Source organism: Bos indicus x Bos taurus, chromosome 6, assembly GCF_003369695.1.
Source record: "Bos indicus x Bos taurus breed Angus x Brahman F1 hybrid chromosome 6, Bos_hybrid_MaternalHap_v2.0, whole genome shotgun sequence".
In the NCBI taxonomy this organism is placed as follows: Eukaryota; Metazoa; Chordata; class Mammalia; order Artiodactyla; family Bovidae; genus Bos; species Bos indicus x Bos taurus.
In genome coordinates, this window is record NC_040081.1 from 61,084,039 (window position 1) to 61,096,872 (window position 12,834).

At 36.3% G+C, this 12,834-nt stretch overlaps 1 protein-coding gene across 1 annotated transcript in view; it reads left to right on the forward strand.

The window, feature by feature from the left end:
- The window catches only part of SLC30A9 (solute carrier family 30 member 9), an 88,510-nt gene that overhangs the window by 61,046 nt on the left and 14,630 nt on the right, over positions 1–12,834 (forward strand). Inside the window, exons 12-15 of the mRNA XM_027544386.1 lie at positions 902–941; positions 1,878–1,949; positions 2,500–2,607; positions 5,302–5,467. Of these exons, the coding sequence (XP_027400187.1) occupies positions 902–941; positions 1,878–1,949; positions 2,500–2,607; positions 5,302–5,467 (386 nt within the window). The remainder of the gene's footprint in view (positions 1–901; positions 942–1,877; positions 1,950–2,499; positions 2,608–5,301; positions 5,468–12,834) is intronic.

The following is a 12,834-nucleotide window of genomic DNA, read 5'->3' on the forward strand; positions in this document are numbered from 1 at the left end:
ATGATCCAGCAGATGTTGGCAATTGGATCTCTGGTTCCTCTGCCATTTCTAAAATCAGCTTGAATATTTGGAAGTTCACGGTTCACATATTGCTGAAGCCTGGCTTGGGGAATTTTGAGCATTACTTTACTAGCATATGAGATGAGTGCAATTGTGTGGTAGTTTGAGCATTCTTTGCATTGCCTTTCTTTGGGATTGGAATGAAAACTGACCTTTTCCAGTCCTGTGGCCACTGCTGAGTTCAAATTTGTTGACGTATTGAGTGCAGCACTTTCACAGCATCATCTTTTAGGATTTGAAATAGCTCAACTGGGAATTCCATCACCTCCACTAGCTTTGTTCTTAGTGATACCTCTTGATATTTTTATCTAATTCAAGAGTGTCTGGGCTTGTAAGGAAAATGGTATTGTCTTCCTCCCCCAAATTGATTACTGTGTATAACTGCTGATCCATCTGAATCAGGACCGAGAAAGAATTCTCTTGGTACTGGGCGTCCAAAGAAAATTAAGATATAACTGGGTATGGTTGTGGATCATACTGTATCCACAACCCTAGATTTCAAATGTTTGTGTTCATTTTGAAGTTCAAAAACTTTTTTTACCAGTTAAGTAATAATTCTTTTATATCATGAATTAACTTAGGTCATGGTATAACATTCTACTGTGTGTGTATATATTACTCTTCCAGGTATTAAAAAATGAGATGGTCATGAAATTTTAACTCTTGTTTCTTCTTATGAAGACACCATGTGTCTCATTGTCCTCACTTGAACTATTTCCCATCAAAATCCTTATCTGATTAGGATTGAATTGATGTTTCCTTCCATTAAGCTTATGCATGGACTTTTATAATTCTTTAGTGAAATATTAACTTATGCTTTATTTTAATATTTATTTCCTAGGCATACTGTATTTTAGCGGGATCATTAGTATCTGAAGGAGGTACGTACTATCCCAGAATTTTGTTATTCTTAATAATCTATACTCCATTTTTGTAGTTTGCTATTAATAATAAGTTCTCTTGGTTAAAGAAAACTGTAGAAATAAGAATAAAGTTTTGTCTCCTTTGAGGGAGGAAATTCTTTGTATAATGTACTATGTTGATTCCTGTAATGGATGAGGCCAAATTTGGAAAAGCTTTTTTTGTTCTTGTTCTTAAGTATCAGAGCATTTGAAATGGAGTATAAATACATAACTATATAGTGAGTTTTTAAGAATCAGGCTTTAGTAATGTTAACCTGGGAAGACTGTCCCTTTTTGCAGAACAAGTATTTTTAAGCTCAGAACATTTTAAATGGAGTATAAATACATAACTGTATAGCGAGTTTTTAAGAATCAGGCTTTAGTAATGTTAACCTGGGAAGGCTGTCCCTTTTTGCAGAACAAGTATTTTTAAGTTTTTGAAAGTTTCAGCTATAGAAGTAATATGACAGAGAAGTGCTAGTACCATGCATGAAACTGCCTTATCTGCTGCTCTACTTATAGTATGTTTACTTTTGAAACATTGTCGTTTTCTATGCATTATCACTTCATCTTTGACAGTCTTGTAAAATGTTGATAATACCACCTGCCTCAAAAGGTTGGGAGTCTCAAAAATGATTGTGCTTAGTGTGGTACCTGACAACTAATCGTTTTCTAATAAATTAAGGCTGTTGTGATGGTAATGATATTTAAATTATGGTAGCTAAAAATATGGGATTCATTTTATTATAATGATTAACTGGGGTTCTTGATAATGGCTAGTTTAATATAGAACTTTTCCTATTGACAGCTCTTAGCATTAAAGCATTGTGCCTATTTATTTATCTTTTGAGATGCCATCTTTAAAGTTTGGAGGCATGAAGTTTCTTCCATCTGATATGAGTGCTTTTCTTTCAGCAACACTTCTTGTTGCTGTAAATGAGCTTCGTAGGAGTGCTCGGGCCAAAGGAATGTCATTTTACAAGTATGGTATGTATTTTAGAAATGTAGGTGTATTATATCATCATCGTTATTTGCCTAAAATCACCGAGTACTGTTGCTTTGTTCCACATAGATGTGTACAAAATATATCTCAGTGTCTTCCCTATGGCTGTTATATATTAGCTCTTTTAAAAAGAAAAATGTAGTGTAATTTGAATAGGAGTGCTTTATATTTGGATATTTCTGTGTATGCTTATGTAACTTGAGAAAGTAATTTGACTTTACATATCAGTTATTGTTAACATTTAAATCAAGTAACTATATTTATATTGAACAGTTTTAAAAGTCAGGATGGCATACATTAAAAAAAATTTTTTTAATGGCCATTGGGCACAACTTATGGGATTTAAGTTCCCCAGCAAGGGATTTAACCTGGGCCATAGCAGTGAAAACCTGTAATCCTAACCACTAGGCCACTAGGGAACTCCCTTTTAATTCAAATTAAATTAAGTTAAATTAATGGACATTTTATGTTACCTGAAAACATCAAATTAAGATTTCAAAATTTTCTTTTCTTGTCTCTACCCCAATGACTAAGTAATGGAAAGTCGTGATCCTAGTACAAATGTTATATTACTGGAGGATACTGCAGCTGTGTTGGGAGTGACAATAGCAGCCACTTGTATGGGCCTTACCTCCATAACAGGTAAATATTTCTCGGATTATGGGTGATTTATTTGTACTACTTAAATAATCCTTTAATATGTGGGAATTTTCCTTTATATCATTGAAAAAGTTTAAATCAATAGATTGTTAAATGTGAATTTCATACTAATTGTTTGTATAAGACAAGATAGTAAAAGTATTCAGATTTCTGAGTTAGAAATTTCTCTTAGAAATAAAGAAAGCTGCTAATAGAGCATTTCTATAATGCTCTAAATGTTTCTAGCTGTGACTTAGTAAATTACACAACTATTCAGAGCTTTTAAGTTCTTTATGTGTAGATATTGGTGATACTTGTCCTAGTGACCTTACAGGTTTGAGATAATATACGACAGAGAACTTTAATAAACTCTAAAGTTTAAAATAAATATACATTGTGGCTCATTCATTTGTCTTTCTCCACTGTTAGTGCCAATAATAACTGCTTTTGCTTTCCTGTTTCCTTGATTCTTTAGTTGCTTCCATCCTTATTCTGGCAGCTAGTTAAATGTTTTGAAGGCCAGTGCAGCACAGGTGAATAAGACAGATAAACCATTTTATTTTTATTTTCTAAAATAAATGAACCAATTATTATGAAGAAACTAAATTTCTGAGGTTGGAATTCTCTTGGAATGGTATTTCCATTCTTTCCTGTTTGTCCTAGCATATTTAAAATAATTTTAGGTAATGAGCTTCCACCGTTCTGCAGTATTAACATAGTCTGAAGTATGAATAGATTTTTCTCATTTTGAATGTGCATATTGAGACTAAACCATCATTTTCTGATTTTCACTGTGATCCAAAATATTCCTAAATGTTTTGATTGTTTTTCTAGTTGACCTTACCATTTTAGACACTTTGTAGACATAAATACGGAGAAGGCAATGGTGACCCACTCCAGTACTCTTGCCTGGAAAATCCCATGGACAGAGGAGCCTGGTAGGCTGTAGTCCATGGGGTCTCTGAGTCGGACACAACTGAGCAACTTCACTTTCACTTTTCACTTTCATGCACTGGAGAAGGAAATGGCAACCCACTCCAGTGTTCTTGCCTGGAGAATCCCAGGGACGGGGGAGCCTGGTGGGCTGCCGTCTCTGGGGTCCCACAGAGTCGGACACGACTGAAGCGACTCTGCACCAGCAGCAGCAGCAGACATAAATAATTTCTTAGCAAAATGTAAGGCTTAAGGAAAGTATGACTTGATGAATAGGTCAACTTTTAATAGAGGGGTAGGATGGGATCAGAGGTGGGAGGGAGGTTCATGAGGGAGGGCATATTTACACTTACGGCTAATTCATGTTATTGTATGGCAGAAACCAATACAACATTGTAAAGCAATTTTCCTCCAGTTAAAAATAAATTAAAAAAAAACAAGGTTGAAAAAAAATCAAGATAAAGATCTCTTTCTACCAAGTATGTATTATTAAAGTTTCACCTTAATTTTTATTTAATTACTTAAGTCATTTACATTAAATGACATGCCAGGAAATAAAATATTTTCCAGCTAATAATTCTGTTCATTTTTATTGTCATTCAGTTATTAAAAATGTATATTTGAAAATAAAAATAATTAAGTTTAGATTTCTAAAGAAGAACAGTATTTGATTTGAAACTCTATAATTACAAACTTCCTAATGGATTATGTTTTACAAATGGATCATATTTGTATACTTTAGTAGTACAAAATAAGTCATCCCTTTTTAGTGTTATATTTTGACCATATGTTAATAAAACTAATGTAAATTGAGATTTTTTTTTTTAGTAAAACATGCATATTTTATCAAGCATTAAGGTAGTTAAATTTAATACTGACATTTGATCTATGGAATAAATGCTTAATTATAAAAACCTTGTGTGTAAAATTTATTTTAAAGATTTAAAGTATAATATTTATTGATACATTCATAGGTAATAAGTCAACTCTTACAGGTTCTGGAAGAGAATAAAGCCCTAACAGCCTAAGGCAAACTTTACAATCAGAATCATCTGGAGGGATTGGGAAGGCATAGAATGCTAGGCCCCTGCTGCAGATTTCTGGTTTGGAAGGTCTTGAGCGAGACCTGAGAATTTGCATCACTGCCACGTTATCCAGTGATGCTGCGGCTGCTGCCGGTCATAGGACTGCATTTTGAGAACCACTGCTTTAAGGTAGCCGTTAGATGCAAATGAACTTCCATTTGCTTTCTGCTTTCTTTTTGTGTATCTAAGAATGTTACTACCTATGTTATCATTCTTGGTTGAAAGAGATAAAAGTGTCTCATATGTATTTTTTTATATGGCTTAAATCTTTCACAGAATCTTTATAAGACAAAACACAAAAATTTTTTTTAGCTGTTGATCCTACAATTATTTTGTCAACTAGGAAAAGTGCTACCGACATATCAAAAAAGAAATGGACTCTTATTACTTTCGTATATATATCATGTCTCTAATTTGAAAATGCTCTGAACCCTAACCCATGTAACCACGTGCAAGTAATGGATCATAAGTAATTAAACTGCATAATACTCTTTATGTAATATGCAGCAAGTTGTAGCATTCTTATTTTGTAGAATAGTAAAACTATTAGGAGAAAGTCATTAAAGGAATTAGGAATGAATTTCAGGTCCCTTGATTTACTAATTCAGGTTCTTTGCTCCCTAAAGCTCATTGAAATAGAACATGTTAATTTACTGACTTCTTATGTGCTTTTATTTAGGCAACCCACTGTATGACAGCCTCGGTTCTTTGGGTGTGGGCACCCTATTAGGCGTGGTCTCAGCATTCCTCATCTACACTAACACGGAAGCACTCTTAGGGCGATCCATCCAGCCAGAGCAAGTACAACGGCTTACTGAGCTCCTGGAGAACGATCCGTCAGTAAGGTCAGCTTATTCCAGTGATGCTGTTAAAGTTTAGAGAAATAGAAATGCTTGTTTTATAAGTTCTTCCAAAAGAGGTTTTGAATCCCTACCCTTCAGAACTTTTTAATCTATTACTTTGCAGCATTGCAACCTTACAAGAAAGCAAGTGAAAGCATTTAGCAAACTCCCTGAATTTCCTTTTAAATTTTTTATATCTTTAATTTTTCTAAAAATAAGGAACAGTTAGATCATATAATGGGAACAGAAGTTTGCTAAGTATTTGCCTCTTCAATGTGGAACCACTTATATGAAATCTTCGTATTTATATTTGCCTTATATTTATAATTACAAATTGAATATGTATTTTTAAAAATTTATATGACTACACTGGGTCTTAGTTACAGCATGTCAGGTCTAGTTCCCAGACCAGAACTGAACCTGGGACCCCTGCATTGGGAGCTTGGAGTCTTAGCTGCTGGACCACCAGCGAAGTCCCCACAAATTGAATATATTGAACCTAAAAGATTTTTATTCATTGGGATATGACTACCAAATTGAATATAATTTATACTTTTTTTAGTATAAACATCTTATTTTAGCTTATTTTAAATGTTTTTCCTTATAATCTTTATCATTAAATGATAAAGAGTTGAAGATTTAATAGATAATCAGAAGAGATAAAGTGTTCTAATAGAACTTAGTGAACTTAAGCAGTAGTGTAGTTTCAGAGTGAAGGGAAAGGAACAATCCTTTAAAATTCTAATTTTCTACTAATCTACACACACACACACACACACACATATTTAACTCTAAGAATGTGTTTTTCTTGTGTTATAATTAAAATCTTTAAGTTCAGTCTTTTAAGAATGACCTCTGTATCTACATCACTAAAACAAATGAGTATGTGATTACTATATTTATATTCTAAGCCCTACATGTTTATTCTTAAAAAGTACTTACCTGCTAGATCAAGATTAGAAGTTGAGCATTTTTAGAATCAATACTAGGCTTAGTGACTTCATGTGAGATTCTCCATGTTAATATCCTTTTCTTGTGATTTCTTTTGTGATTTCTTTTTCTACTTTTAGTATCATGGTAGTATTGACTTTATAAAATGAGTTGGGAAGTGTTTCCTCTCCTCCTCTTCTAATTTTTTAATGAGTTTGTAAAAAAACTTGTTATAATTTCTTCTTTAAATGTTTGGTGCAATTCAGCAGTGATGCCATCTGGGGATGGGCTTTCTGCTTGGTTAGTTTTTGATTACTTGCTCTATCTCTTTTTACACATTTATTCGGATTGTCTGTTTCATCTTGTGTCAGTTTCAGCAGTTTGTGTCTTTATAGAAATTTGTCCATTACTTCGAAGTTATCTAATTTGTTGGTACAGCTGTTCGTGGTTTTCCTTTGTATTTCTTTAGGATTGGTAGTAATGTCTCCTCTTTCATTTCTGATTCTGCTAATTTAAGTGTTGGTTTTTTTTTTTTTTTTTCCTTGGTCAGTCCAGCTAAAGATTTATCAATTTTGTTGATCTTTTCAGAGGACTAGCTTTTGGTTTAATTGATTTTCTGTAGTTTTTTCTATTTCTTGAATCCTGGTCTAATCTATATTATATCTGTCCTTCTGCTTGGTTTACGTTTAGTATTGATTTACGTTTGCTCTTGTTTCAGTGTCTTAAGATGATACGTTACATTTTTTATCTGATACCCATCTTCTTTTCTTAATATAGGCTTTTACAGTTATAAATTTCCTTCTAAGTACTGCTTTCACTTCATCCTATAAATTTTATTATGTTATGTCTTCGTTTTCATTTACTTCAAAGTATTTTCTAATTTCACTTTAGATTTCTTCTTTGACCATTGGTTGGTTAGTAGTGTGTGGTTTAATTTCTCAAATGTCTTCATTAATTCTTATTTCATTCCATTATGGTTGTCAAGCACTCTTTTTATTATTTCTGTCCTTTTGAATTTACTGAGCTTTAGTTTATAGCCTAACATGATCTATCCTGGATAATGTTCCATGTGTACTTGAGGATGTTTATTCTGCTATTGTAAGGAGTGTTGTGTAGATGTCTATTAGATTTGGTTGGTTTATACTGCTCAAGTTTTCTGTTTCCTTATTGATCCTCTTGCCTCATTGTTTTCTCCATTAGTGAAAGTAGAATATTGAAGTCACCTGTTATTGTTGTTGAATTGCCCATTTCTCCTTTCATTTCTGTCAGTTTTTACTTCATGTATTTTGGCACCCATTTGTTAGGAATAATGTGTTTATAATTTGTATATGTTGTTTATAATTAAACTCTAGGGAAGAACTGTAAAAGGAAAGATGGTGACAAATTTGAAATTTCCTGAAAAGTGCTACACTCAATATGTCAGCAAATTTGGAAAACTCAGCAGTGGCCACAGGACTGGAAAAGGTCTGTTTCATTCCAATCCTAAAGAAAGGCAGTGCCAAAGAATGCTCAAACTACCGCACAATTGCACTCATCTCACATGCTAGTAAAGTAATGCTCAAAATTCTCCAAGCCGGGCTTCAGCAATATGTGAACCGTGAACTTCCAGATGTTCAAGCTGGATTTAGAAAAGGCAGAGGAGCCAGAGATCCAATTGCCAACATCCACTGGATCATGGAAAAAGCAAGAGAGTTCCAGAAAACATCTATTTCTGCTTTATTGACTATGCCAAAGCCTTTGACTGTGTGGATCACGATAAACTGGGAAATTCTGAAAGAGATGGGAATACCAGACCGACCACCTGACCTGCCTCTTGAGAAACCTGTATGCAGGTCAGGAAGCAACAGTTAGAACTGGACATGGAACAACAGACTGGTTCCAAATAGGAAAAGGAGTAAGTACATCAAGGCTGTATATTGTCACCCTGCTTATTTAACTTATATGCAGAGTACATCATGAGAAAGGCTGGCCTGGAAGAAGCACAAGCTGGAATCAAGATTGCCGGGAGAAATATCAATAACTTCAGATATGCAGATGATATCATCCTTATGGCAGAAAGTGAAGAACTAAAGAGCCTCTTGATCAAAGTGAAAGAAGAGAGTGAAAAAGTTGGCTTAAAGCTCGACATTCAGAAAACTAAGATCATGGCATCTGGTCCCATCACTTCATGGCAAATAGATGGGGAAACAGTGGCAGACTTTATTTTTTGGGGTCTCCAAAATCACTGCAGATAGTGATTGCAGCCATGAAATTAAAAGGCGCTTACTCCTTGGAAGGAAAGTTATGACCAACCTAGACAGCATATTAAAAAACAGAGACATTACTTTGCCAACAAAGGTCCGTCTAGTCAAAGCCCTGGTTTTTCCAGGAGTCATGTATGGATGTGAGAGTTGGACTATAAAAGAAAGCTGAGTGCTGAAGAATTGATGCTTTTGAACTGTGGTGTTGGAGAAGACTCTTGAGAGTTCCTTGGACTGCAAGGAGATCCAACCAGTCCATCCTAAAGGAGATCAGTCCTAGGTGTTCATTGGAGGGCCTGATGTTGAAGCTGAAACTCCAATACTTTGGCCACCTGATGTGGAGAGCTGATTCATTTGAAAAGACCCTGATGCTGGGAAAGATTGAGGGCGGGAAGAGAAGGGGACGACAGAGGATGAGATGGTTGGATGGCATCATCTACACAATGGACATGGGTTTGGGTGGACTCCTGGAGTTGGTGATGGACAGGGAGGCCTGGCGTGCTGCGGTTCATGGGGTCACAAAGAGTCAGAGACGACTGAGAGACTGAACTGAACTGAACTGAAATAGTGAAGATCTATATATTAAATTGTTGGAAAAATAAATGTTAGTTATTTCAGAAAGTTTATACAGTTTTTAAAGCAGTGTATTAGTTACCTCTATTGGTCTGTTACAAATTACCCCAAAACTTTGTGATTTAATACACCATTTATTGCCTCACAGCTTCTATGGGTCAGGAATCTGAGCACAGTTTACCTGGGTCTCCACTCCAGGGTTTCTCACATATTGCAGTTAAGGTATTGACTGAGACTTCAGTCATCTCCTGGGGAAGGATCAGCTTCTAAGCTTACTCCCACAATTATCAACAGAATTTAGTTCCCTTGCCATGTGGAACTCTCCAACATGGCAGTTTGCTTAATCAAAGTATGCAAATAGAGAAGACAATAGATATTGAGTGTGGACAAGATAAAAGTCACAGATCAGTCACCTGATCTTGAAATGACACCTCATCATCTTGCCATATTCTTTGGTTAGGAGCAAATCACCAGGGGTAGCCTGCATTGAAAGAGACAGGGTTATACAAGGGCCTGAACACAAGAGGAGAGGATCGCTGGAACCATGATAAACACTGCCTATCACAGTTTTCTATCTGCAGTTAAGATATATAAATTAACTAAGAGTATAAGGGGAAAGTATATCAATATTTTTAACTGCTGTTTAATTTTAGTCAAGTCATGAGTATTTTAAATAATTTGTTAAGACTGAGTTAGATACACTTTTCTAAAATGAATAAATTATATAGCCTCTTACAAATCTGGACAAGTTCTGTTTCAATTTGGACATATATAACTTTATAAATATTCAGCCACTAATTCTTATTTTCATCTATAAATCTATATTCATATGGATAAAGAATTTTAGACTCCATAGTAACTTGCTTAAGATCTCTCAGGCAGATGTTTTAAGAGTACTTGGTGCCTCATTTAGGCTTGTTTTCCCAGTAGAAAATCTCAATGTCCTTAGAATTCAGAGGGGTTTTAGTTTTCTTATGTATCCTGTAAACAAAAGATATTATAGTGATTACCATAAAAAGAAGGGAATTTATCAGTAGTGTTCCAGGGAAGATTGATGCCTAGGATTAGGGCAGGAAGGATAAAAATCAGTTATGCTTGAGCGTCTGCTTCCTTTTCTGGAAGGCAGAATGGTATAATGGGAAGGCCACTAGGTTTGGATATCGAAAGATCTGGGGTGAGGCCTGGCTCTCCTGTTGACTAGATAAATTACCTTAGGTCTCTCATATCCCTCTGGGATTCTTTTATCTATAAATTAAACATGCCATCTTAATCTACTTTGCGAATGTCATTGATTAAAAGCCTGCTGTGTAATTGGTGCCATATTAAACATTTTATGTATTTTGGTTCATTATTTCCCACATCCATCCTGTTCAGTTCAGTTCAGTCTCTCAGTCGGGTCTGACTCTCTGCAACTCCGTGAACCACAGCATGCCAGGCCTCCCTGTCCATCACCAACTCCCGGAGTTTACACAAACTCATGTCCATTGAGTCGGTGATGTCATCCAACCATCTCATCCTCTGTTGTCCCCTTCCCCTCCTGCTCACAGGCTTCCCCAGAATCAGGGTCTTTTCAAATGAGTCAGCTCTTCGCATCAGGTGGCCAAAGTATTGGAGTTTCAGCTTCAACATCAGGCCCTCCAATGAACACCCAGGACTGATCTCCTTTAGGATGAACTGGTTGGATCTCCTTGCAGTCCAAGGGACTCTCAAGAGTCTTCTCCAACACCACAGTTCAAAAGCATCAATTCTACTGTGCTCAGCTTTCTTTATAGTCCAACTCTCACATCCATACATGACTCCTGGAAAAACCATGGCTTTGACTAGACGGACCTTTGTTGGCAAAGTAATGTCTCTGCTTTTTAATATGCTGTCTAGGTTGGTCATAACTTTCCTTCCAAGGAGTAAGCATCTTTTAATTTCATGGCTGCAGTCACCATCTGTGGTGATTTTGGAGCCCAGAAAAATAAAGTCAGCCACTGTTTGCCCATCTATTTGCCATAAAGTAATGGGGCCAGATGCCATGATCTTAGTTTTCTCCCATCCAAGTACTAACCAGGCCCGACCCTGCTTAGCTTCCGAGATCAGACGAGATCGGGCGCGTTCAGGGTGGTATGGCCGTAGACTGATCTTAGTTTTCTGAATGTCGAGCTTTAAGCCAACTTTTTCACTCTCCTCTTTCACTTTCATCAAGAAGCTCTTTAGTTCTTCTTCACTTTCTGCCATAAGGGTGATATCATCTGCATATCTGAAGTTATTGATATTTCTCCCGGCAGTCTTGATTCCAGCTTGTGCTTCTTCCAGCCCAGCCTTTCTCATGATGTACTCTGCATATAAGTTAAATAAGCAGGGTGACAATATACAGCCTTGATGTGCTTACTCCTTTTCCTATTTGGAACCAGTCTGTTGTTCCATGTCCAGTTCTAACTGTTGCTTCCTGACCTGCATACAGGTTTCTCAAGAGGCAGGTCAGGTGGTCTGGTATTCCCATCTCTTTCAGAATTTTCCACAGTTTATTGTGATCCACACAGTCAAAGGCTTTGGCATAGTCAATAAAGCAGAAATAGATGTTTTCTGGAACTCTCTTGCTTTTTCCATGATCCAGTGGATGTTGGCAATTGGATCTCTGGCTCCTCTGCCTTTTCTAAATCCAGCTTGAACATCTGGAAGTTCATGGTTCATGTATTGCTGAAGCCCGGCTTGGAGAATTTTGAGCATTACTTTACTAGCATGTGAGATGAGTGCAATTGTGCGGTAGTTTGAGCATTCTTTGGCACTGCCTTTCTTTGGGATTGGAATGAAAACGGACCTTTTTCCAGTCCTGTGGCCACTGCTGAGTTTTCCAAATTTTCTGACATATTGAGTGTGGCACTTTCACAGCATCATCTTTCAGAGTTTGAAATAGCTCAACTGGAACTCCATCACCTCCACTAGCTTTGTTCGTAGTGATGCTTTCTAAGGCCCACTTGACTTCACATCCCGGGATGTCTGGCTCTAGGTCAGTGATCACACCATCGTGATTATCTGGGTCATGAAGATCTTTTTTGTACAGTTCTTCTATGTATTCTTGACACCTCTATCTTCTGCTTCTGATAAGTCCCTACAATTTCTGTCCTTTATTGAGCCCATGTTTGCATGAAATGTTCCCTTGGTATCTCTAATTTTCTTGAAGAGATCTCTAATCTTTCCCATTCTATTGTTTCCCTCTATTTGTTTGCATTGATCGCTGAGGAATGCTTTCTTATCTCTCCTTGCTATTCTTTGGAACTCTTCGTTCAAACAGGTATATCGTTCCTTTCCTCCTCTCCTTTTCGCTTCTCTTCTTTCCACAGCTATTTGTAAGGACTCCTCAGACAGCCATTTTGCTTTTTTGCATTTCTTTTTCTTGGTGATGGTCTTGATCCCTGTCTCCTGTATAACGTCACAAACTATGTATAACATCCATAGTTCATCAGGCACTCTATCTATCAGATCTAGTCCCTTGAATCTATTTCTCACTTCCATTGTATAATCGTAAGGGATTTGATTTACGTCATACCTCAGTGGTCTAGTGGTTTCCCCCACTTTCTTCAATTTAAGTGAATTTGACAATAAGGAGTTCATGATCTGATCCAGAGTCAGCTCTCTGTC